This window comes from Nomascus leucogenys, chromosome 3 (genome assembly GCF_006542625.1).
Source record: "Nomascus leucogenys isolate Asia chromosome 3, Asia_NLE_v1, whole genome shotgun sequence".
NCBI lineage: Eukaryota > Metazoa > Chordata > Mammalia > Primates > Hylobatidae > Nomascus > Nomascus leucogenys.
Window position 1 is genome coordinate 38,659,889 of NC_044383.1, and position 27,498 is coordinate 38,687,386.

General features: G+C 39.3%; 1 protein-coding gene across 4 annotated transcripts in view; it reads right to left on the reverse strand.

The window, feature by feature from the left end:
• Positions 1-27,498, reverse strand: part of LOC100591471 (cytochrome P450 2C9) — an 86,847-nt gene that overhangs the window by 17,429 nt on the left and 41,920 nt on the right. For 2 of the 4 annotated variants that reach the window (XM_030809232.1, XM_030809233.1), the window contains exons 2-6: positions 25,373-25,535; positions 25,053-25,202; positions 19,490-19,650; positions 18,145-18,321; positions 5,872-6,013 (exon numbers count right to left, since the gene is read on the reverse strand). In XM_030809232.1, coding sequence (XP_030665092.1) covers positions 5,872-6,013; positions 18,145-18,321; positions 19,490-19,650; positions 25,053-25,202; positions 25,373-25,535 — 793 coding nt within the window. The remainder of the gene's footprint in view (positions 1-5,871; positions 6,014-18,144; positions 18,322-19,489; positions 19,651-25,052; positions 25,203-25,372; positions 25,536-27,498) is intronic. The other 2 variants (XM_030809234.1, XM_030809235.1) reach the window with 2 other exon arrangements.

A 27,498-nucleotide genomic window follows, 5' to 3' on the forward strand; every position in this document is an offset into this window, starting at 1 on the left:
AACTCATTTTTGACAAAGCGGCTGATATGGTTTGGCTGTGTCCCTACCCCAAATCTCATCTTGAATTGTAATAATCCCCACAAGTCAAGGGGGGGCCAGGTAGGGATCATTGAATCATGGGGGTGGTTTCCTCCATACTTTTCTCATGGTAGTGAATAAATCTCACAACATCTGATGGTTTTATAAATGTGAGTTCCCTGGCAAAGCTCTCTGCCTGCTGCCATGTAAGACATGACTTTTCTCCTCATTCATCTTCTGCCATGATTGTGAGGCCTCTCCAGCCATGTGGAACTGTGAGTCCATTAAACTTCTTTCCTTTATAAATTACCCAGTCTTGTGTATGGCTTTATTAGAAGCATGAGCACAGACTAACACAGGTGCGAAGAACGTACACTGGGGGAAAGACAGTCTCTTCAATAAATGTGCTGGGAAAATTTAATATCCTACACAGAAGAATGAAACTGGACTCATATCTCTTGCCATATACAAAAATCAACTCAAAATGGATTAAAGACTTAAATCTAAGACCTCAGACTGTGGAACTACTATAGGAAAACACTAGGGAAAATCTCCAGGACATTGATCTAGGCAAAAATTTTTTGAGCAATACCTTACAAGCACAGGCATTCAAAGCAAACATGAACAAATGGGATCACATCAAGTTAAAAAGCTTCTGCACAGCCAAAGATACAATCAACAAAGGGAAGGGACAACCCACAGAATGGAGAGAAATATTTGCAAACTATTCATCTGACAAGAGATTAATAACAAGAATATATAAGAAATTCAAGCAACTTTATAGAAAAAAATCTCATAATCCAATCCAAAAGTGGGCAAAAGATTTGAATAGACGTTTCTCAAAAGAAGATATATAAATGGGTAACAGGCATACAAAAAGGTGGTCAACACCACTGATCATCAGAGAAATATAAATCAAAACTACAATGAGATGTCATCTCACTCCAGTTAAAAATGGCTTATATCCAAAAGACAGGCAATAACAAATGCTAGTGAGGATGTGGAGATAAGCGGACCCTCGTACAATGTTGGTGGGAATGCAAATTAGTATGACCTCTATGGAGAGCTGTTTGAATGTTCCTCAAAACACTAAAAATAAAGCGACCATATGATCCAACAACCCTACTGCTTGGTATATACCCAAAAGAAAGGAAATAAGTATATCAAAGAGGTATCTGCACTCTTATGTTTGTTGCAGCACTGTTTACAATAGCTAAGACTTTGAAACAACCTAAATATGCATCAACAGACAAATGTATAAAGAAAATGTAGTACTATACACAACGTAGTTCTATTCAGCCATAAAAAGAACAAGATTCAGTCATTTGCAACAACATGAAGGGAACTGGAGATCATTACATTAAGTGAAATAAGCCAGGCACAGAAAGACAAACAGCATGTTCTCACTTATTTATGGGATCTAAAAATAAAAGAATTGAACTAATGGACATAAAGTGTAGAACGATGGTTACCAGAGACTCAAAAGGGTACTGGTGGGGGAGGGGAGGTGGAGATGAATAAGATCTACTATATGATAGTACAAAAGTGTGACTATGGTCAATAATAACTTAATTGTATGTTTTAAAATAACTTAAAGAGTGCAATTGAATTGTTTGTAACTCAAAGAATAAATGCTTGAGGGAATAGGTACCCCATTCTCCATGACATGCTTATTTCACATTGTATGCCTGTATCAAAACATCTCATGTACCCCCAAACATATTGATATATACCTACTTTGTACCCATAAAAATTAAAAAAGATAAACGATAAATCTGTATATACATATACATTAGTATATATGATAACTAATATAAATAAAAATAATAAAATGAAAACATAAAGTAAGCATATAATTTAGTCATGAAATTACTGTCTTGGAAAAAAACGGATTAATTTCATATCAAAATAACATGTTGCTTAAACATTAAATTATACTATCAGATTTATGTATATATATGACTGTATTTGTGCATCTGTGTGTGGGAGGGGTCACAAATTGCAATAGTATTCTCTTCATTCTCACACTTTCCAAATCCACCATTTTGAACATTCTAGCAGCTTCTTCTGAACATACATTCACATTTTTAAGCACTCTGTTTCTAATTCTTACTTATCTTTTTGTAGATTATATTTAATAATTTTTTATTATGAGAGATGAGAATTTTAATCTCTGTCTTCTCCTCATATTTGAACACACCCTCAGATAGACACACTCACTTTTCCACACTTTTTCCAGAATATATTTAGATGACAATTTTTATGATATCAGTATTCATTGCTTACATCATTCTGACTACACAAATATGGTTCTCTGGTAAGACAGCTACAATTAAATTTTATTTTTAGTACTTTCCTGGGCTTAACAATGTCTCTTTATTTCAATTTGTAATTTTCTGTTTCCCAAGTTAGAATTATTTACAAATGTTCCAGCAGATGTTTGAAACTCCCTTTTTAGTTATTGGAAACTCTCATAAAATCTGTCACATCCCTTTTGTTCTTGCTGTCTCCTCTCACTTCTGAATTATCCACCAGGTCCATTCTGAAGTAGTTGTTTTCTAGGTCTGGTGCTAGGCAGCCTCCCTGACACTCTCATTCTCCTACATGAGGTTTCCTGATTGCTGGAGCTCAGGACTTTCTCTAATAAGGTTTCGGGCATTTTGAATAAAGCACATTCTCCAGTATTTTTCCGAGGAAGGGAAAATGGTAAAATTTTTGGCAAACATGCACATCTGAAAACACTCTGCTTTTATTAATATACAAGAAAATATTAATAGTTCTTCTTGAGAATTCTGAATCCTAATTCTTTCAATATAACCTGGTACAGCTCTGAAAGCTTTTGTGATTTTCCCTTTAATTCTCATGTCCTGAAATTCCATAACCCTGTATCTAGCAGTATATGTTTTCATTTCATTCACTCTGTTGGATATTGAAGAGAATTGTCTGTTAAGATGGCAAAAGAAAAATGCCATTTCTCTAGATAGTTCCCTTTCTGTAGGATAAAGCTAGCTGCTGAATTTTAAGAAGCAAGATGAATAAAAGAGCTAAGAGTCTCTGAATTCAAGGAATGGACCAGTACCAAATCTGCCTTTCTAGCCTACACCTCATGCCTTTTCTGGCACTGCTGTGTGTCTCTGAGTACAGGGCTTCTTAAGCTCAGTTTCTCTAGAGAGTGAGCCTCCTTCTTCTTGTGGGAGGAAATCAGTTACCTGATGAAAAGAGTTGTGGAGGAAACGTAGGCAGGGAGAGCCTCCTTTTTCAGCCTCATTCTCCACCATGTTTGACCCTTGGTACTTCCAAATACCAATATTGAGGGGATTTAAGGGACGTTGATTAACTTTTCATCCTTGATAAATTTTTCTCTTCTGACCTTTTGGTTATAAGTTTACCCTCTCTGTACAGATTTATCATTCCTCTATATGCTCCCTGTGTTTTAGAAATTTGTTAAAGTCTTCTTGACTATTTCCTATACTCTTCCTACCTTAAAGGACCTAAATGTCTAATATCCAAAATCTAAATATGCATCAACAGACAAAATCTATAAAAAACTCAAATCAACAAGCAAAAAACAAAAAAAATCAGTTAAAAATGGGCATAAGACATGAACAGCCACTTCTCAAAAGATGACATACAAGCAGCCAACAAACATATGAAAAAATGCTCAACATCACTAATCATCAGAGAAATGAAAATCAAATCACAATGAGGTACCATCTCACACCAGTCAGAATAGCAATTATCAATATTAAAAAGTCCAAAAACAGCAGATGCTGATGAGGTTGCAGAGAAATGGAAATGCTTTTACACTGTTGGTGGGTATGCAAACTAGTTCAGCCACTGTGGAAACCAGTTTGGATATTTCTGAAAGAACTTAAAATAGAACTACCAATTGACCCAGCAATCCCACTATGGAGTATATGCCCCCAAAATATTCATTCTGTCAATAAGACACATACCCCAATATGTTCACTGCAGTGCTATTCAGAATAGTGAAGAAATGGAATCAACTTATGTACCCATCAACAGTGGATTGTGTAAGGAAAATGTAGCAAATATACACTGATATGGTTAGGCTGTGTCCCCACCCAAATCTCATCTTGAATTGTAGCTCCCATAATTCCCACATGTCACGGGACGGACTCGATGTGAGGTAATTTAATCATGGAGGCAGGACTTTCCCATGCCATTCTTGTGATAGTGAATAAGTCTCTATCAGAGACTTATTGTGAGGCCTTTCCAGCCGTGTGGAATTGAGAGTCCATTAAACCTCTTTCCTTTATGAGTTACCCTGTCTCAGGTATGTCTTTATTAGCAGCATGAGAACAGACTAGTACATACATAATGGAATGTTATGTAGCCATAAGAAAGAACAAAAGTTATGTCTTTTGCAGCATTATAGATGAAGCAGGAGGCCATTATCCTAAGCAATCTAATACAAGAACAGAAAACCAAATACCACATGTTCTCACTTATAAGTGAGAGGTAAGCATTGAATACACAAGAACTTAAAGATGGGAACAATAGACACTGAGGATCACTAGATGGGGGAGGGAGGGAATGGATGTGGGCTGAAGAACCATCCGTTGGGTAATATGCTTACTGTCAGTGTGATAGAATAGCTGGGACCCCAAGCCTCAGTGTTACACAATTTACCTATGTAACAAACCTGTATTTGTACCCTTTAATCTATAATAAAATTTGACAAAAAACCTTCTAGAACTCTATAGGCTAGTAACTGTTAAAAAAAAAAAAAAGCCTAAGTCTTATTTATAATTAGGTTACTGTCATTTCAATGGGGGATACTGACATAGGAGAAAAAAAGAATATTTCTTATCTGCAGCATAACCAAAAGTCCTTAAATTTCTAAAGTAAAGTTGTTCATAAAAGATAAAATTATTGACTTCCTCAAAAAAATCTTATTTTGTCCAACACCAATTTCATGGAAACTGTCTCAGGTACATATTCTGCCTAAATGGAACATTATTTATATACCTCTCCTAGTAAACAGAATCACCTTTCTTATGAATCTAACTTTTTAGAGTACTTATCAGACTAGGAATTTTCTCAGGCAGACTCACTACATTTTTAGGATTACCATTTATCCTTCAATAAGGAGAGTTTCCAGTTTCCCTACTCCAGCATTTGAACCTGAAATTTTGAGAATGAGAAAAGTTATCTTCAAGAATATACTTGCTATTTAAAATGGCCTTCTCATAATAAAACCAACATGCAATCCCAGGCCAATTTATCCTGTCTCTTCCTGACATAAATCCAGACACATTGGACCAGAGCTCTATTGCTTTTGCTACTGCTAAGCTGTCTTCATTTCTCTCAGTTGTCTTCCTCTGCTGTGCAAAGATACCCCTTTTATCTTTTCTTTTTCTTTTTTTCTTTTTTTTTTTCTTTCTGAGACAGAGTCTCACTCTGTTTCCCAGACTGGAGTATAGTGGCACAATCTTGGCTCACTACAACCTCCGCCACCTGGGTTCAAGTGATTCCAGTGCCTCAGCCTCTCGAGTAGCTGGGATTACAGCCATGTGCCACCATGCCCAGCTAAGTTTTATATTTTTACTAGAGATGGGATTTGGCCATGTTGGCCAGGCTGGTCTTGAACTCCTGGCCTCAAGTGATCCACCCACCTCAGCCCCCCAAAGTGCTGGGATTACAGGTGTGAGCCACCATGCCAGGCCAAGGTATCCCATTTTAATCACCATTAGTTTGAAACAGATTACAGCTGGAAGCACAGAAGTTTAAATAATGAAGCTTCTCTAAGAGAAACAGGAAGGAGGACACTAGCAACACCTTCCCAAAATCTTTTCTGAAAATTAATTAAATTATCATCTGTGATCATACCTGTGACCTCTGGGTGCTTCAGCAGGAGAAGGAGAGCATATCTCAGGGTTGTGCTTGTTGTCTCTGTCCCAGCTCCAAACAAGTCAGTTGCAGTGTTTTCCAAGCCTTCAATAGTAAATTCAGATGTTTGGTTGTGCTTTTCCTAGGAATGATTTGATGCAATTATCTGACAAATTATTTACCAGCATATTTGATTACAGTGAATTCAAAGTTACTCACATAGTTTTATAGTTACCAACATAGAAACTGGAAAGTACAGTACTAAAAAAAAAATACTGCTTGTATAGCAGAGGCTGTAGGCCAACTTGCCCAAACTTTATTTCCTACCCCCTTATTCCATGCTTACCTAAAAATTCCATTCCCCAGGCTCTTTGCAGCTAGCTGAGTCACACAGCATTTTTTTTTGCTAAAAAATATAAGCAGAAGGTCTCTAGGTCCACTTCCTCTATTTCCTCTTTCATACTCAAAACACAAATGTGAAGTATGAGGTAGAGTAGACCCAATCCTGAGATTTAATCATGAAAATGAAGGTCTGTATACTAAATTTAGTGGGAAAAAGGAAGGCACTTGACTCTCTGCTGTGTTGGGCTGCTGTATTATCCTAGATTGCCCCACCAACAGAATCCCTGTATTTGAGATAATAAAGACATTATGTGTTACAGCCATTATTACCTGAAGACAACCACAATCTAAATTAGTAAAAAAGGTAAATTAGGGCTATATGATTAGATACTGTGAGCCTGAATCAAGAGTCTGTAATTATATTTTTCTGTCAGAAAGGTACATGGACTCAATATTGCCTCCAGATTCATTATAAAGTTGAAATTTTGTAAAAAAAAATATGAAAAAGCAATATGACAGCAAAACCTAGGATAAATTATAGAGGAAGAGAATAGGTTTACAGTGACAAGATGGGCCCACATATCTCAGGGTTGTGCTTGTTGTCTCTGTCCCAGCTCTCAGGGTTGTGCTTGGGAGGGAGGCAACAGACAACTTGTTCTAGGGTGCAGTAGTGCAGGAATAAACAAAAATATACAAAGTGAAGAGAAAGAACAATGATGAAGAAGGAGAATAAAGGGATTAATTGCCACAGGGGATAAAGGAGAGAATAAGGGTGCTGCATATGCCAAGGCTTAGAGACTGGAGTTCTCATAATTTGGAAGTTAGGAGAAAGAAAGCAATGGATAAGGAATACTTAGTTGAAAGAGATCATCAATATACAAAACATATTACTTTTTAACCAGTCTCTAGGCCAGCAGCAATAAATTAATGATGCTTTCAGAGTCTCCAAGTGATGTGTGTCATGTTGAATATTGTGTAATCAACACCACTGAAATAGACTACATCCTCTCAACATGTCTACTTACTAGATGAAAACAGTCCTCTCCCTTGGTAACATCAGCTTCATACAGTTTTCTAAGCTTGTCATGTTAAAAATTACTCTTAAGTAAGAACAGTGCACTCACAAACCAGTATCAACATTTCCATCTGTTGACTCGAGCTTGGTTATTTAGCAGTTATGCGCCTATCCTATTAATGATAGTAGTCATATTCTACTTTCTGGGCTCAAATCTAAAGAGCACCCCTTTTACCTCAGAGTCAGGCCAGGGCATTGTCCTCCACCTCACCCTCAGAAACAGACTCACAGCTACAACTCAGCCTGTGGGCTTCAGCTGCTAGGGTGTGCTAGAGTCAAAGATCTTGGCTCTGTGGGCAATCTACATTCGACCCTGCCACAGAGAGTGAACCTTTCCCCCAAGGCCCAGGTGTCACAATACATGATTAAAAGACTCTGAGTCTAGAATGATGCTTCTATGACAACTTCAAGGACTTGTACTTGTAACACAGCACCAATGCAGCTGCATGTATGCCATGTCAGAGCTGACATCAAACGGAATTCCTTAGGCTGAGTCACCCCAATTTTAGGAACATTAAAATAGGAGAATGCCCAAATACTTTGACGCCAAGGACATTAATAACCTACACTACTCCTGATACTGCTGCAACCTTCTACAGCCTAGGCCACTGAGGCACCCAAAATTATTGCTGATTTTGACCACAGCTAGAGAAACTACACAGATACTATCACACTGCATCTATTCAAAAACTGAGTTACCCACTCTTCATCACCTGCACACAAACACTCAACTTCAGATGAAAGTCTTTCTCTATGAAATCCACTCTACAAACTGGAGTAGGCCTTGTCCCACTACATGAATAGACATCAAAGCAGGGACACAACATGAAATATCAAGAAATATGACACCACGAAAAAGACATAATAACTCTCAAATAACAGAACTCGATGAAAATAAAATCAACAAATATTCAAAAAACGAATTCAAAATAATTACCTTGAAGAAACTCAATAATGGGGGTGGCTAGCAGGATGGCCAAATCGGAAGAGTTTCAGTCTGCAGCTCCCAGCAAGATCAACAAAGAAGGCAGATAATTTCTGCATTTCCAACTGAGGTACCCAGCTCATCTTATTGGGACTGTTTACACAGTAGGTGCAGCCCACGGAGGGCAAGCTGAAGCAGGGTGGAGTGTCACCTCACCTGGGAACCCCAAAGGGTTGGGGAACTCCCTCCCCTAGCCAAGGGAAGCAGTGAGGGACTGTGACATGAAGAATAGTGCACTCTGGCCCAGATACTATGCTTTTCCCATGGTCTTCACAACCTGCAGACCAGGAGATTCCCTCAGATGCCTACACCACAAGGGCACTGGGTTTCAGGCACAAAACTGGGCAGCCATTTGCATAGACACCGAGCTAGCTGCAGGAGACTTTTTTCATACCCCAGTGGCATCTGGAATGCCAGTGAGACGGAACTTTTCACTCACCTGGAAAGGGGGCTGAAGCCAAAGAGCCAAGTGGTCTTGCTCAGCAGATCCCATCCCCATGGAGCCCAGCAAGCTAAGATCCACTGGCTTGAAATTCTCGCTGCCAGCACAGCAGTCTGAAGTTTACCTGGGATGCACGAGTTTGGTGGGGGAAGGGGTATCTGCCATTACTAAGGTTGAGTAGGTGATTTTCCCCTCACAGTGTAAACAAAATGGCTGGGAAGTTTGGACTGGCCAGAGACCAATGCAGCTCAGCAAAGCAGCTGTAGCCAGACCGCCCCTCTAGATTCCTCCTCTCTGGGCAGGGCATCTCTGAAAAAAAGGGTGGCAGCCCCAGTCACGGGCTTATAGGTAAAACTATCATCTCATTGGGGCAGAGCACATGGGGGAATGGGCAGCTGTGGGTGCAGCTTCAGCAGACTTAAACACTCTGGCATGCTGGCTCTGAAGAGAGCAGCAGATCTATCAGCACAGTGCTTGAGCTCTACTAAAGGATACACTCAAGTGGGTCCCTGACCCTCGTGGCTCCCGATGGGAGACACCTCCAAGCAGGGGTTAACAGACACCTCAGAAAGGAGAGCTCTGGCTGGCATCTGGTGGGTGCCCCAATGAGACAAACTTCCAGAGGAAGGAACAGACAGCAGTCTTTGTGCTCTGCAGCTTCTGCTGCTGATACCCAGGCAAGCAGGATCTGAAGTTGACCTCCAGCAAACCCCAGCAGATCTGCAGCAAAGGGGTTGGACTGTTAGAAGGAAAACTAACAAACCGAAAGCAATAGCAACAACACCAACAGAGGATGTCCACACAAAAACTCCATCGGAAGGTCACCAACATCAAAGACCAAAGGTAGATAAATCAATGAAGATGAGGAAAAACCAGTGCAAAAAAGGCTAAAAATTCAAAAAACCAGAACACCTCTTCTGCTCCAAAGAATCATGACTCCTCACCAGCAGGGAACAAAACTGGACAGAGAATGAGTTTGATGAATTGACAGAAGTAGGCTTCAGCAGGTGGGTAATAACAAACTCCTCTGAGAGAAAGGAGCATGTTCTAACCCAATGCAAGGGAGCTAAGAACCTTGAAAAAAGGTTAGACGAATGGCTAACTTGAATAACCAGTTTAGAGAAGAACATAAATGACCTGATGGAGCTGAAAAACAAAGCACAAGAACTTTATGAAACATACATAAGTATCAACAGCTGAATTGATCAAGTGGAAGAAAGGATATCAGAGATGAAAGATCAATTTAATGAAATAAAGCCTGAACACAAAATTGGAGAAAAAAAATGAAAAGGAATGCACAAAGCATCCAAGAAATATGGGACCATGTGAAAAGACCAAACCTACGTTTGATTGGTGTACCTGAAATTGATGGGGAAAAGGGAACCAAGTTGGGATACACTCTTCAGAATATTATCCAGGAGAAATTCCCCAATCTAGCAAGGCAGGCCAACATTCAAATTCAGAAAAAACAAAGACCACCACAAAGATACTTCTTGAGAACAGTAACCCCAAGACATAAAACCATCAGATTCACCAAGGTTGAAATGAAGGAAAAAATGTTAAGGGCAGCCAGAGAGAAAGGTCAGGTTACCCACAAAGGGAAGTCCATTAGACTAACAGCGGATCTCTCTGCAGAAACCCCGCAAGCCAGAAGAGTGGGGGCCAATATTCATCATTCTTAAAGAAAAGAATTTTCAACCCAGAATTTTATATCAGTCAAACTAAGCTTCATAAGTGAAGGAGAAATAAAATCCTTTACAGACAAGCAAATGCCAAGAGATTTTGTCACCACCAGGCCTGCCTTACAAGAGCTCCTGAAGGAAGCACTAAATATGGAAAGTAAGAATCAGTACCAGCTACTGCAAAAACATACCAAATTGTAAAGGCCATTGACACTATAAAGAAACTGCATCAACTAATGGGCAAAATAACCAGCTGGCATCATAATGACAGGATCAAATTCACACATAACAATATTAACCTTACATGTAAATGGGCTAAATGCCCCAGTTAAAAGACACAGACTGGCAAACTGGATAAAGAGTCAAGACCCATCAGTGTTCTGCATTCAGGAGACACATCTCATGTACAAAGACACACCTAGGCTCAAATTAAAGGGATGGAAGAAGATTTACCAAGAAATTAGAAAGCAAAAAAAAGCAGAGGTTGCAATCCTAGTTTCTGATAAAACAGACTTTAAACCAACAAAGATAAAAAAAAGACAAAGAAGGGCATTACATAATGGTAAAGGGATCAATGCAACAAGAAGAGCTAACTATCCTAAGTGTATATATACCCAGTACAGGAGCACCCAGATTCATAAAGCAAGTCCTTAGAGACCTACAAAGAGACTTAGACTCCCAAACAACAATAATGGGAGACTTTAACACCCCACTCTCAATATTAGACAGATCAGTGAGACAGAAAATTAACAAGGATAGCCAGGTCTTGAACTCAGCTAGCAAGACTAATAAAGAAGAGAAAAGAATCAAATAGACACAATAAAAAATAATAAAGGGGATATTACCACTGACCCCACAGGAATACAAACTACCATCAGAGAATACTAAAAACACCTCTATGCAAATAAACTGGAAAATCTAGAATAAATGGATAAATTCCTTCACACATACACCCTCCCAAGACTAAACCGGGAACAGAAAACCAAACACCACATATTCTCACCTATAATTGGGAGTTGAACAATGAGAACAGATGGACACAGGGAGGGGAACATCACACACCAGGGCCTGTCGAGGGGTTGGGGGGCTAGGGCAGGGACAGCATTAGGAGAAATACCTAATGTAGATGACATGTTGTTGGGTGCAGCAAACCACCATGGCACATGTATACCTATGTAACAAACCTGCATGTTCTGCACATGTATTCCAGAACTTAGAGTGCAATAAAAAAAAGAAATAGCAGAATAGATAGTAGAGATAGAGAAGTAAGGGAGATAGCGAGAAGTTGTTAACAAATACAAAAGTTCAGCTATATAAAAGGAATAAGTTATAGTATTCTATAGCAGTATAGGGTGACCATAATTAACAACACTTTATTGTATATTTTAAAAGAGCTAGAAGACCAGATTTCTAATGTTTCCAGCACAAGGAAATGAAAAACATTTGAGGTTATAGATATGTTAATCATCCTGCTCAATCATTACACATTGTATACATGTACGGAAATATTACAGTACACCCCATAAATATGTACAATTATTGTGCCCAATAAAATAATAAATTATAGGGGGGGTGGAGCCAAGATGGCCGAATAGGAACAGCTCCGGTCTACAGCTCCCAGCCCGAGCGACACAGAGGATGGGTGATTTCTGCATTTCTGTTTGAGGTACCGGTTTCATCTCACTAGGGAGTGCCAAACAGTGGGTGCAGGACAGTTGGTGAAGCGCACTGTGCACGAGCCGAAGCAGGGCGAGGCATTGCCTCACTCCGGAAGCACAAGGGGTCAGGGAGTTCCCTTCCCTAGTCAAAGAAAGGGGTAACAGACAGCACCTGGAATATCGGGTCAGTCCCACCCTAATACTGAGCTTTTCCAATGGGCCTGGAAAATGGCACACCAGGAGATTGTGTCCCACACCTGGCTGGGACGGTCCTATGCCCACGGAGTCTTCCTGATTGCTAGCACAGCAGTCTGAGATCAAGCTGCAAGGTGGCAGCAAGGCTTGGGGAGGGGTGCCCACCATTGCCCAGGCTCGCATAGGTAAACAAAGCAGCCAAGAATCTCGAACTGGGTGCAGCCCACCACAGCTCAAGGAGGCCTGCCTGCCTCTGTAGGCTCCACCTCTGGGGGCAGGGCACAGACAAACAAAAATTCAGCAGGAACCTCCACAGACATAATGTCCCTGTCTGACTGACAGCTTTGAAGAGAGTAATGGTTCTCCCAGCATGCAGCTGGAGATCTGAGAACGGACAGACAGCCTCCTAAAGTGGGTCCCTGAACCCTGAGCAGCCTAACTGGGAGGCACCCCCCCAGTAGGGACAGACTGATACCTCACTCAGCCGGGTACTCCTCTGAGACAAAACTTCCAGAGGAACTATCAGACAGCTGAATTTGTGGTCTCATGAAAATCCGCTCTTATGCAGCCACCGCTGCTGACACCCAGCCAAACAGGGTCTGGAGTGGACCTCTAGTAAACTCCAACAGACCTGCAGCTGAGGGTCCTGTCTGGTAGAAGGAAAACTAACAAACAGAAAGGACATCCACACCAAAAACCCATCTGTACATCACCATCATCAAAGACCAAAAGTAGATAAAACCACAAAGATGGGGAAAAAACAGACCAAAAAACTGGAAACTCTAAAAAGCAGAGCACCTCTCCTCCTCCAAAGGAACGCAGTTCCTCACCAGCAACGGAACAAAGCTGGATGGAGGATGACTTTGATGAGTTGAGAGAAGAAGGCTTCAGACGATCAAACTACTCTGAGCTACGGGAGGAAATTCAAAACAATAGCAAAGAAGTTAAAAACTTTGAAAAAAAATTAGAAGAATGGATAACTAGAATAACCAATGGAGAGAAGGGCTTAAAGGAGATGATGGAGCTGAAAGCCAAGTTTCGAGAACTATGCGAAGATTGCAGAAGCCTCAGTAGCAGATGCGATCAACTGGAAGAAAGGGTATCGCTGATGGAAGATGAAATGAATGAAATGAAGCGAGAAGGGAAGTTTAGAGAAAAAAGAATAAAAAGAAATGAACAAAGCCTCCAAGAAATTTGGGACTATGTGAAAAGACCAAACCTACGTCTGATTGGTGTACCTGAAAATGACGGGGAGAATGGAACCAAGTTGGAAAACACTCTGCAAGGTATTATCCAGGAGAACTTCCCCAATCTAGCAAGGCAGGCCAACATTCAGATTCAGGAAATACAGAGAACGCCACAAAGATACTCCTCGAGAAGAGCAACTCCAAGACACATAATTGTCAGATTCACCAAAGTGGAAATGAAGGAAAAAATGTTAAGGGCAGCCAGAAAGAAAGGTCGGGTTACCCACAAAGGGAAGCCCATCGGACTAACAGCTGATCTCTCGGCAGAAACTCTACAAGCCAGAAGAGAGTGGGGGCCCATATTCAACATTCTTAAAGAAAAGAATTTTCAACCCAGAAATTCATATCCAGCCAAACTAAGCTTCATAAGTGAAGGAGAAATAAAATACTTTACAGACAAGCAAACACTGAGTGATTTTGTCACCACCAGGCCTGCCCTAAAAGGGCTCCTGAAGGAAGCACTAAACATGGAAAGGAACAACCGGTACCAGCCACTGCAAAAACATGCCAAATTGTGAAGACCATCGAGGCTAGGAAGAAACTGCATCAACTAACGAGCAAAATAACCAACTAACATCATAATGACAGGATCAGATTCACACATAACAATATTAATGTTAAATATAAATGGGCTAAATGCTCCAATTAAAAGACACAGACTGGCAAACTGGATAAGGAGTCAGGATCCATCAGCGTGCTGTATTCAGGAAACCCATCTCACATGCAGAGACACACACAGACTCAAAATAAAGGGATGGAGGAAGATCTATCAAGCACATGGAAAACAAAAAAAGGCAGGGGTTGCAATCCTAGTCTCTGATAAAATAGATTTTCAACCAACAAAGATCAAAAGAGACAAAGAAGGCCATTACATAATGATAAAGGGATCAATTCAACAAGAAGAGCTAACTATCCTAAATATATATGCACCCAACACAGGAGCACCCAGATTCATAAAGCAAGTCCTGAGTGACCTACAAAGTGACTTACACTCCCACACAATAATATTGGGAGATTTTAACACCCCACTGTCAACATTAGACAGATCAACGAGACAGATAGTTAACAAGGATATCCAGGAATTGAACTCAGCTCTGCACAAAGTGGACCTAATAGACATCTACAGAACTCTCCACCCCAAATCAACAGAATATACATTTTTTTCAGCAACACACCACACCTATTCCAAAATTGACCACATAGTTGGAAGTAAAGCTCTCCTCAGCAAATATAAAAGAACAGAAATTATAACAAACTGTCTCTCAGACCACAGTGCAATCAAACTAGAACTCAGGATTAAGAAACTCACTCAAAACTGCTCAACTACATGGAAACTGAACCACGTGCTCCTGAATGACTATTGAGTACATAATGAAATGAAGGCAGAAATAAAGATGTTCTTTGAAACCAACGAGAACAAAGACACAACATACCAGAATCTCTGGGACATGTTCAAAGCAGTGTGTGGAGGGAAATTTATAGCACTAAATGCCCACAAGAGAAAGCAGGAAAGATCTAAAATTGACACCCTAACATCACAATTAAAAGAACTAGAAAAGCAAGAGCAAACACATTCAAAAGCTAACAGAAGGCTAGAAATAACTAAAATCAGAGCAGAACTGAAGGAAATAGAGACACAAAAAACCCTTCAAAAAATTAATGAATCCAGGAGCTGGTTTTTTGAAAGGATCAACAAAATTGATAGACTGCTAGCAAGACTAATAAAGAAGAAAAGAGAGAAGAATCAAATAGATGCAATAAAAAACGAAAAAGGGGATATCACCACCGATCCCACAGAAATACAATCTACCATCAGAGAATACTACAAACACCTCTATGCAAATAAACTAGAAAATCTAGAAGAAATGGATAAATTCCTCCACAAATACACCCTCCCAAGACTAAACCAGGTAGAAGTTGAATCTCTGAATAGACCAATAACAGGTTCTGAAATTGTGGCAATAATCAATAGCTTACCAACCAGAAAGAGTCGAGTACCTGATGGATTCACAGCCGAATTCTACCAGAGGTACAAGGAGGAACTGGTACCATTCCTTCTGAAACTATTCCAATTGATAGAAAAAGAGGGAATCCTCCCTAACACATTTTATGAGGCCAGCATCGTCCTGATACCAAAGCCTGGCAGAGACATAACCAAAAAAGAGAATTTCAGACCAATATCCTTGATGAACATTGATGTAAAAATACTCAATAAAATACTGGCAAACCGAATCCAGCAGCACATCAAAAAGCCTATACACCATGATCAAGTGGGCTTCATCCCTGGGATGCAAGGCTGGTTCAACGTACACAAATCAATAAATGTAATCCAGCATATAAACAGAACCAAAGACAAAAACCACATGATTATCTCAATAGATGCAGAAAAGGCCTTTGACAAAATTCAACAACCTTCATGCTAAAAACTCTCAATAAATTAGGTATTGATGGGATGTATCTCAAAATAATAAGAGCTATCTATGAGAAACCCACAGCCAATATCATACTGAATGGGCAAAAACTGGAAGCATTCCCTCTGAAAACTGGCACAAGACAGGGATGCCCTCTCTCACCGCTCCTATTCAACATAGTGCTGGAGGTTCTGGCCAGAGCAATCAGGCAGGAGAAGGAAATAAAGGGTATTCAATTAGGAAAAGAGGAAGTCAAATTGTCCCTGTTTGCAGATGACATGATTGTATATCTAGAAAACCCCATTGTCTCAGCCCAAAATCTCCTTAAGCTGATTAGCAACTTCAGCAAAGTCTCAGGATACAAAATCAATGTACAAAAATCACAAGCATTCTTGTACACCAACCACAGACCAACAGAGAGCCAAATCGTGAGTGAACTCCCATTCACAATTGCTTCAAAGAGAATAAAATACCTAGGAATCCAATTTACAAGGGATGTGAAGGACCTCTTCAAGGAGAACTACAAACCACTGCTTAATGAAATAAAAGAGGATACAAACAAATGGAAGAACATTCCATGCTCGTGGGTTGGAAGAATCATTATCGTGAAAATGGCCATACTGCCCAAGGTAATTTATAGATTCAATGCCATCCCCATCAAGCTACCAATGACTTTCTTCACAGAATTGGAAAAATCTACTTTAAAGTTCATATGGAACCAAAAAAGAGCCCGCATCGCCAAGTCAATCCTAAGCCAAAAGAACAAAGCTGGAGGCATCACGCTACCTGACTTCAAACTATACTACAAGGCTACAGTAACCAAAACAGCATGGTACTGGTACCACAACAGAGACATAGATCAATGGAACAGAACACATCCCATATATCTACAACTATCTGATCTTTGACAAACCTGACAAAAACAAGAAATGGGGAAAGGATTCCCTATTTAATAAATGGTGCTGGGAAAACTGGCTAGCCATATGGAGAAAGCTGAAACTGGATCCCTTCCTTACACCTTATACAAAAATTAATTCAAGATGGATTAAAGACTTAAATGTTATACCTAAAAACATTAAAATCCTACAAGAAAACCTAGACAATACCATTCAGGACATAGGCATGGGCAAGGACTTCATGTCTAAAACACCAAAAGCAATGGCAACAAAAGCCAAAATTGACAAATGGGATCTAATTAAACTAAAGAGCTTCTGTACAGCCAAAGAAACTACCATCAGAGTGAACAGGCAACCTGCAGAATGGGAGAAAATTTTTGCAACCTACTCATCTGACAGAGGGCTAATATCCAGAATCTACAATGAACTCAAACAAATTTACAAGAAAAAAACAAACGACCCCATCAAAAAGTGGGCAAAGAACATGAACAGATACTTCTCAAAAGAAGATATTTATGCAGCCAAAAAACACATGAAAAAATGCTCATCATCACTGGCCATCAGAGAAGCGCAAATCAAAACCACAGTGAGATAGCATCTCACACCAGTTAGAATGGCCATCATTAAAAAATCAGGAAACAACAGGTGCTGGAGAGGATGTGGAGAAATAGGAACACTTTTACACTGTTGGTGGGACTGTAAACTTGTTCAACTGTTGTGGAAGTCAGTGTGGCGATTCCTCAGGGATCTAGAACTAGAAATACCATTTGATCCAGCCATCCCATTACTGGGTATATACCCAAAGGACTATAAATCATGCTGCTATAAAGACACATGCACACGTATGTTTATTGCAGCACTATTCACAATAGCAAAGACTTGGAACCAACCCAAATGTTCAACAATGATAGACTGGATTAAGAAAATGTGGCACATATACACCATGGAATACTATGCAGCCATAAAAAATGATGAGTTCATGTCCTTTGTAGGGACATGGATGAAAGTGGAAAACATCATTCTCAGTAAACTGTCACAAGGACAAAAAACCAAACACCGCATGTTCTCACTCATAGGTGGGAATTGAACAATGAGAACTCATGGACAGAGGAAGGGGAACATCACACTCTGGGGGCTGTTGTGAGGTGGGGGGAGGGGGGAGGGATAGCATTAGGAGATATACCTAATGCTAAATGACGAGTTAATGGGTGCAGCAAACCAACATGGCACATGGATACATATGTAACAAACCTGCACATTGTGCACTTATACCCTAAAACCTAAAGTATAATAATAAAATAAATAAATAAATAAATAAATAAAACAATAAAACATTTTACCTTCTCCATTTTGATCAGGAAGCAATCAATAAAGTCCTGAGGGTTGTTCATGTCCATAGATTCTTGGTGTTCTTTTACTTTCTCCAAAATATAACTTTTCACAAAAGCAACGTTTTTAAGTAATTTTTTATGGGTTCCCGGGAAATAATCAGTGATAGGAGAAAAATTATTGTAGATCTGAGAGAAAATGATAATTTATTAAATTAAAAGATTTTAATAAAAGCATACATACCATACAGCAAGTACTGGTTGTAAATTGCAGTTATAAATATAAAGAAAATATATTGTGTATCTTGATGGGGAAATTTTTATTGTACATATGTAGTAATTCTCTGATTATAAAAGATTTGAGAAAGAAAATTCTGACCAGAAAATCAATTCTAACCATATGATAATCATTTCCTAGACTCATATCTCCTTTTTATACTATAAAAGCATATTTATATTAATTCTGTTACTTTTTACAATTCTTCTCTACAATCTTGAAGTATAAGATGGCATGAATTACTACATTCACGTTTTGTAGATGACAGCATAGGTTAAAAGAATTTGGACAACCTGATTGATAGTACAAAGTTAGTCCCTACTATATTGATTTCTATCAAGCAGCCTCTGAAATGGAATTAGTATTTTAGAAGTAGGAGGGTCTCAAAGATACTTCAAATTCCAACTGTGCACCAGAGCAGTTAAATGACTTCTATAAAATCACACAATTATTATTTAGGCAGAGTATAAAACATGCCAACTCAGCACAGGGTATAAGTGTGATGTCTGTTTATGGTTCATACACCATAAAACCAATAATTTTGTCATTCCTAACGCAGTTATCTCATCAGCTAGAATCCCAACTGAGATATCAAACACCCCTGCCCTATTCAGTGTTTCTTGGCAGCTTCTATGGTTCCAAATATTCTCCCTCCTTGAAGGAGATAATGTCTTTTAAATTAGGATATTTCTGCCACATAACATGACAAAGTGTGAATTGAAGGACAAGTCTTGTGAGTAATGGAAGCCTCCAAAGTGCCTGGATATCCATGGAGTGATATAAGCACGCTTTGGGGCTGTCAAAAATGTACTTTATAGAAACAGGACTTTGGAGTTTAGCAGAAAAAACATTGATGAGGGAGCTAATGGGCTTAGAAATCAGGCCTATATTGAGGCATTTATTTCCCATGCATAAAATAAAGGGCTTGGCCATCTTTCCCAGATATTCACCCCATGGCTGTCTGGGCAACACTGTAGTATTCAAAAATGCACTTCAGAGCTTGATCCATATAGAATTTTGGATTTGTCAGAAAAATAAGAGCATAAGTGGTTTCTCAGGAAGCAAAAATCTTAGCCTTACCTGGATCCAGGGGCTGCTCAAAATCTTGACGTTTTCATTCAACTTTTCCATCAAGTTCAGAAATTGCTGATCTTTATAATCAAAACGTTTATGGAAAATAATGGAGCAGATCACATTGCAGGGAGCACAGCCCAGGATGAAAGTGGGATCACAGGGTGAGGCTAAAGAATTAGAAACAATTTAAAATACTATTAAACTTCAGATATAAAACACTGTATTTGTTAACAGATAATAGTAGTTTAGAAATTTTAAGCACTATCTTACCTACAAATTCCCTTAACAGCAAAAAAGAGTTCGGCATGCATAAAATCAACACTTCAATTTTACATTAATCCTGAGTTGACCATTAAAACCTAGCTGGTTAAATAATGGTTGTTCAAATGCTAAATTTACATTCCCAGCCTATTTGTCTTTTACTTTGGAAAGAACAAAAAGACATTTTCTAAAAACCTAATAATTTATGTTTCAGAGGGAATCACATCAGTCTGCAAAGTCTGTAGACAAGGCACTGAGATGGAAAGGGCAAGAATAGTTGGAGATTTCAAAGCTTTTTATATATAATGAATAGCTGAAAGAGTCATGTGCTGAACCAGTAGAGATGAACCAAAGAGACTGTGGGTGAATTCCTGTATTTAAGAAAATAAATGTAAGAAGAAGAATGTGTTTTATGAGAAGGAAAACAAACATAAATAAATAATATGCCTAACATAGATTAGTTTGTCAAAAAATTAAATGAAAACTTTGTTGTTTGTTGTTTTTGTTTTTTGTTTGTTTGTTTTGAGATGGAGTTTCACTCTTGTTGCCTGGGCTGGAGTGCAATGGCACGATCTCAGCTCACCGCAACCTCTGCCTCCTGGGTTCAAGCGATTCTCCACCTGAGCTTCCCAGGTAGCTGGGATTACAGGCATGTGCCACCACGTCCGGCTAATTTTGTATTTTTAGTAGAGACGGGTCCCTCCATGTTGGTCAGGCTGGTCTCGAACTCCCAACCTCAGGTGATCTGCCAGCCTTGGCCTCCCAAAGTGCTGGGATTACAGGCATGAGCCATCTTGCCTGGCCAAAAATTTTATTTTAAATATAAATCCCAGGTAAGGCAAACAAGAAAGTGTAAATTGATAAGTGGAGTTTTTTTCTTCTGTAGCTTTTTAAAAATGAATTTTCTTCTGTAGGAACTAAATGCCCATCATCTCTAATCATCCTGCAAATTTAACCTATTTAATTTGATATTGATTAGGCCCAGCCTATCATTTAATAGCTAAATAAATTAAATTATAGCAAAGGTTTTCTTGTTTGGTGAGAATCTCTGAAATGAAGTTGTTATAATCAAGTGATTGATAAACTTTATATTTTTTAAATTTTCTTTTATTTTACTTTAAGTTCTAGGATACACGTGCAGAACGTGCAGGTTTGTTACATAGGTATACATGTGCCATGGTGGTTTGCTGCACCTATGAACCTGACATCCAGGTTTTAAGCCCTGCATGCATTAGGTCTCTGTCCTAATGCTGTCTCCCTACTGGCCCCCCATGCCCCAACAGGTCCCATGTGTGATGTTCCCCTCCCTGTGTCCATGTGTTCTCATTGTTCAACTCCCATTTATGAGTGCAAATGTGGAGTTTGGTTTTCTGTTCCTGTGTTAGTTTGCTGAGGATGATGATTTCCAGCTTCATCCATGTTCCTGCAAAGGACAGGAACTCATCCTCTTTTATGGCTGTGTAGTATTCCATGGTGTATATGTGCCACATTTTCTTTATCCAGTCCATCATTGATGGGCATTTGGGTTGGTTCCAAGTCTTTGCTATAGTGAATGGTGCCACAATAAACATACATGGGCATGTGTCATTATGGTAGAATGGTTTATAATCCTTTGGGCATATACCCAGTAATGGGATTGCTGAGTCAAGTGGAATTTCTAGTTCTAGATCCTTGAGGAATCACCACACTGTCTTCCCCAATGGTCGAACTAATTTACACTCCTACCAACAGTGTAAGAGGGTTCATATTTCTCAACATTCTCACCAACATCTGTTGTTTCCTGACTTACTAAGGATCACCATTCTAACTGGCATGAGATGGTATCTCATTGTAGTTTTGATTTGCATTCTCTAATGACCAGTGTTGATAAGCTTTTTTTCATATGTTTGTTGGCTGCATAAATGTCTTCTTTTGAGAAGTGTCTGTTCATATCCTTTGTCCATTTTTGATGGGGATATTTCTTTTTTTCTTGTAAATTTAAGTTCCTTGTGGATTCTGGATATTAGCCCTTTGTCAGATGGATAGATTGCAAAAAATTTCTCCCATTCTGTAGGTTGCCTGTTCACTCATGCTAGTTTCTTTGGCTGTGCAGAAGCACTGTAGTTTAATTAGATCCCATTTGTAAATTTTGGCTTTTGTTGCCATTGCTTTTTGTGTTTTAGTCACAAACTCTTGGCCCATGTCTATGTCCTGAATGGTATTGCCTAGGTTTTCTTCTGGAGTTTTTATGGTTTTAGGTTTTATGCGTGAGTGTTTAATCCATCTTGAGTTGATTTTTGTATAAGGTATAAGGAAAGGGTCCAGTTTCTGTTTTCTGCATATGGCTAGTCAGTTTTCCCAGTACCATGCTGTTTGGTTACTGTAGCCTTGTAGTATTGTTTGAAGTCAGGTAGAATGATGCCTCCAGCTTTGTTTTTGCTTAGGATTGTCTTGGCTATACAGGCTCTTTTTTTGCTTCATATGAAATTTAAAGTATTCTTTTCTAGTTCTGTGAAGAAAGTCAATGATACCTTGATGGGTATAGCATTGAATCTATGAATTACTTTGGGCAGTATGGCTATTTTCACAGTATCGATTCTTTCTATTCATGAGCGTGGAATTTTTTTCCATTTGTGTCACCTCTTATTTCCTTGAGCAGTGGTTTGTAGTTCTCCTTGAAGAGGTCCTTCACATCCTTTGTAAGTTGTGTAAGTAGGCATTTTATTCTCTTTGAAGTAATTGTGAATGGGAGTTCACTCATGATTTGGCTCTCTGCTTGTCTATTATTGGTCTATAGGAATGCTTGTTATTTTTGCACACTGATTTTGTATCCTGAGACCTTGCTGAAGTTGCTTATCAGCTTAAACAATTTTGGGGCTGAGATGATGAGGTTTCTAAGTATACAGTCATGTTGCCTGCAAACAGAGACAATTTGACTTCTTCTCTTCCCATTTGAATACCCTCTTGACTGATTGCTCTGGCCAGAACTTCCAATACTATGTTGAATAAGAGTGGTGAGAGAGGGCATCCTTGTCTTGTGCCAGTTTTCAAAGGGAATGCTTCTAGCTTTTGCCCATTCAATATGATATTGGCTATGGGTTTGTCATAAATAGCTCTTATTATTTTGAGATATTAACTTTATATTTAAAGAGCTCCCAAATTCACATCCATATGTTTCAGGAAGTCAGGGACCCTGAATGGAGGGACCAGCTGAAGCCATGGCAGAAGAACATAAATTGTGAAGATTTCATGGACATTCATTAGTTCCCTAAATTAATACTTTTATAATTTCTTACACCTGTCTTTACTGCAATCTCTGAACATAAATTGTGAAGATTTCATGGACACTTATCACTTCCCCAAACAATACTCTTGTGATTTCCTATGCCTGTCTTTAATCTCTTAATCCCATCATCTTCCTAAGCTGAGGATGAATGTCACCTCAGGACCCTGTGATGATTGTGTTAACTGCACAAATTGTTTAAACAATATGAATTCTGGGCATCTTGAAAAAAGAACAGGATAGCAGCGATGTTCCGGGAACAAGTGAGATAACCTTGAAGTCTGGCTGCCTGTGGGCTGAGTGGAACACAGCCATATTTCACTTCTTTCAAAAGCAAATAGGAGAAATATCGCTGAATTCTTTTTCTCAGCAAGGAACATCCCTGAGAAGAATGCGTTCCCAAGAGGAGGTCTCTAAAATGGATGCTCTGGGAATGTCTGTCTTTTACAGTTGTAGATTAAGGATGAAATAAGCCCCAGTCTCCCGTAGTGCTCCCAGGCTTATTAGGATGAGGAAATTCCTGCCTAATAAATTTTGGTCAGACTGGTTGTCTGCTCTCAAACCCTGTCTCCAGATAAGATGTTATCAATGACAATCAGTGCCCAAAACTTCATTAGCAATTTTAATTTCACCCCAGTCCTGTAATCTCGCCCTGCCTCCATTTGCCTTGTGATATTTTATTACCTTGTGAAGCATGTGATCTCTGTGACCCACACTCTATTTGCACACTCCTTCCCCTTTTGAAGATCACTAATAAAAACTTGCTGGTTTTGTGGTTTGGGGGGCATCATGAAACCTGCTGACATGTGATGTCTCCCCTGGACACCCAGCTTTAAAATTTCTCTCTTTTGTACTCTTTCCCTTTGTTTCTCAGACCAGCCAACACTTAGGGAGAATAGAAATATTCAACTTGAGTGATATTCAACTCACGTTGAAATATCAGGGCTGAATTTCCCTGATATCTATAGGCCCTAAATAGTGACTTTAATCAAAAGTACTCTGAATGAATGGCCAGGCATTGAACAGTTGGAAATCTGTTAGTTTGTGTGTGTGTCATTCACAGATTAATCTGATTTTCAGCCTTTCACTTCATTGGGAAAACAGAATTTAAAAACAAGGTAATTTGATATCCAAGCTGATAAACAGATTCATTGTAAAACTTCATAGATGAGTAGAGTTGGCAGTGGAAAAAAAAATAATTAACAAATTTCTAAGCCAAAATTTCATAAATATGGTTGGAAAGAGATAAGCAAAACTGAAACAGAGCCAAATTATACATAGGGAATGCAGATTACAGAGTTATTACTAATAATTAAAATCTAGTTAAATAAATCATTTTATAAATTGACATTTGTGTATTTCACAGAATTATGCTACAGCATGTATTTACTGAAAATATATAAATCAATAGAGTAACAAGAAATAATTAATACTATTGTTTAAATAATGCTGTGTTTACAGAGAAATAATAATTGATGAGAACTGCACTAAGATATGCCTAAGCAATAAAAACTGTAGAATGTCATTACTGGCCAGAACGGCAAGCATGGGCCTCAAAGAAACCCCAGATAAGTCAGTGAGGCTGACCATACAAACATAGTCCAATTAAATAAAAGCACATGCCATTTGGTTCATGCTCTATATGGGTGTGATAGGGCCATTCCTACCATGTCCACTTGTCAAGTATTCTCTGGTGACATGTTCTGGAATAGGTAATGGGAAAAACACTGCTCTTTAGCTCTTTCAAAAAATGAACTCAAAATCTATATTCATGATTTCTTATTTGAAAGCAAAAAAGCAAAGTTCAGGAGAACATGGGATTAAATGAACCTTTTATACCCACACTGTATGCATAATCATGCCTGTACACACACAGCACAAATATGTGCAAATTCCCTTGGCTCTCAGCTTCAAACCCCCACTTGACATGAGCTAACAACCAGGACTCATAATGAAAGATATGGCCACCCCTGAAATGTTTCCTAGAATGTCAGTAGAGAAGATAGTAGAACAGTAAGGTCAGTGATATGGAGTAGGGTCACCCACCCTTGGTTTTTCTTAACTCCTCCACAAGGCAGCGGGCTTCCTCTTGAACACGGTCTTCAATGCTCCTCTTCCCCATCCCAAAATTCCGCAGCGTCATGAGGGAGAAACGCCGGATCTCCTTCCATCTCTTTCCATTGCTGAAAACGATTCCTAACAGGAAGAGAAACAGAAACTAGGAGGGAGATCCCAGGCAAGAAAGAGGAAGCTGACACTGGGCAGCCACGTGGATGGGCCAAGCTCTGCCCGAGGAGCTCTGTAAGTCTGTTTTCCATCCTCCCCATCCCCAAGACCGATGCTGAAACAGGCACATGTACACCTACCAAATCCTCTGTTAGCTCTTTCAGCCAATGGGAAAAGGCCTCTTCCAGAAAACTCCTCTCCAAGATCAATCAGGGCTTCCTTCACTGCTTCATATCCATGCAGCACCACCACGCGTTTCAGGCCAAAATACAGAGTGAACACAGGGCCATAGACCTTTGAGAGCTAGGAAAGTAGATATAGATAACAGCAAATGAAGTCACTATTTTGTCCATTTACTAAGCCTGACTTAGCATGATATTTTCATTGTATTTGTATGCTTTTATTCAGCCACACAGGCTTCAAATATTTCTGAATTTTAAATATAAACATGATGATGATTATACTTGTCACTCAGATGTTCAAGGCAATGGTCAGACAATTGCTACACAGATTACAATTAATACTCACATCAACATATTCAGCATGTTTATTTACTCTATTTTAAACAAACAGCCAGGTGCGGTGGCTCCCACCTGTAATCCCAACACTTTGGGAGGCCAAGGCAGGTGGATCACAAGGTCAGGAGTTCAAGACCAGCCTGGCCAACATGGTGAAACCATGTCTCTACTAAAAATACGAAAATTAGCTAAGCATGGTGGCGCATGCCTGTAATGCCAGCTACTTGGGGGACTGAGGCAGGAGAATTGCTTGAATGGGGACCTGGGAGTTGGAGGTTGCAGAGAGCCAAGATCATGCCACTGCACTCCAGCCTGAGCTACAGAGCAAGACTCCATCTCAAAAAAAAAAAAAAAAAAAAAAAAACCTGAGCTCAGAGAATGACAAATTCATTTTCAGTGTCTCACAGCTAATATACAGAAGACCCAAATTTGAAACTCTGCTTATTCAAACACTGATGCTTAAGAAATTTATCAGCACTCTTGAGTCCACCTTAAGACCAACACCCAGCTTCAAGAACTAACAATTTCCTGGTTTAATAGCCTTTTATGATTTGCATGCATCATAGCATTTTTACTAAAAATATCTCTCTATGGACTCTCCTAGGACTCCCAAAAGCCCACAGAGAGGCCCCTATTGCCAGGTCAATAGTCCTCACAGCAGTACTCCTAAAATTAGATGGCTATACGATTATACAAATCACCTTAATCCTTAACCCCCTAAGAGAGTTTATAGCTTATTCCTCCCTCATACTATCCTTATAAGAAATAATCATAACAAGCTTCTTTTGTCTGTGCCAAACTGATCTAAAATCACTCATTACTTTTCCATAAGCAACATGGCACTTGTTATCGCAGCTTTTCTCATTCAAACCCCCTGAAGTTTTACCAGTGCAACCGCCCTAATAACTGCCCACAGACTAACCTCATTCCTGTTATTCTGCCTTGCAAACTCAAACTACAAACGAGTTCACAGCCAAACCATACTACCAACACAGGGCCTTCAAACACTTCTCTCCCTGATAGCCATGTGATGACCCCTAGCTAGTCTTGCCAACCTTGCCCTGCCCCCTACCATCAATCTAGTAGGAGTAGTCTTCATAACTACAGCATCATTCTCTTGATCTAATCATACCATCATGCTTATAAGGCTTAATATAAAAATCACAGCCCTTTACTGTCTGTATATGGTAATTATTACACAACGAGGGGTGTTCACATATCATATTAATACTGCTAAACCATCTTTCACTCGAGAAAAAACCCTAATACTTATACATCTTCTGACCTTCTTCCTACCATTACTAAACCCTAAGGTCATTTTGGGGTTTATATATTGTAGCTAAAGTATAATTAAAACATTACTTTGTGGATCTAATAATGGAAGTCTATAACTTCTTATCTACCATTTATCTGCTTTTGCTGGTCCTGAACCCACAGTTATTTCCTTTACAACAGGCATAAATTAATTCTTCAGAGAAGTTCAATTTTCATGGCTATTCTGAATAAAACACATGGCTAATATAGTAGAGGACTTATTTAATAAAATCTCTAATAACAAACACGTTCCTTACTGTAAGGGGACCCCCCTGAAACTATTGCTATGGAATAAAAGATGAAATGCTCCTGATTATTGTAAATACAAAATTACATGCAGGATTGTGAAAGGACAATGCCAGGTTGGACTGCCAGAATGAGCCAACAGTGCGTGATTTGCTTCCCCCTGCAGAGAGCCTATGAATGGACGTGCA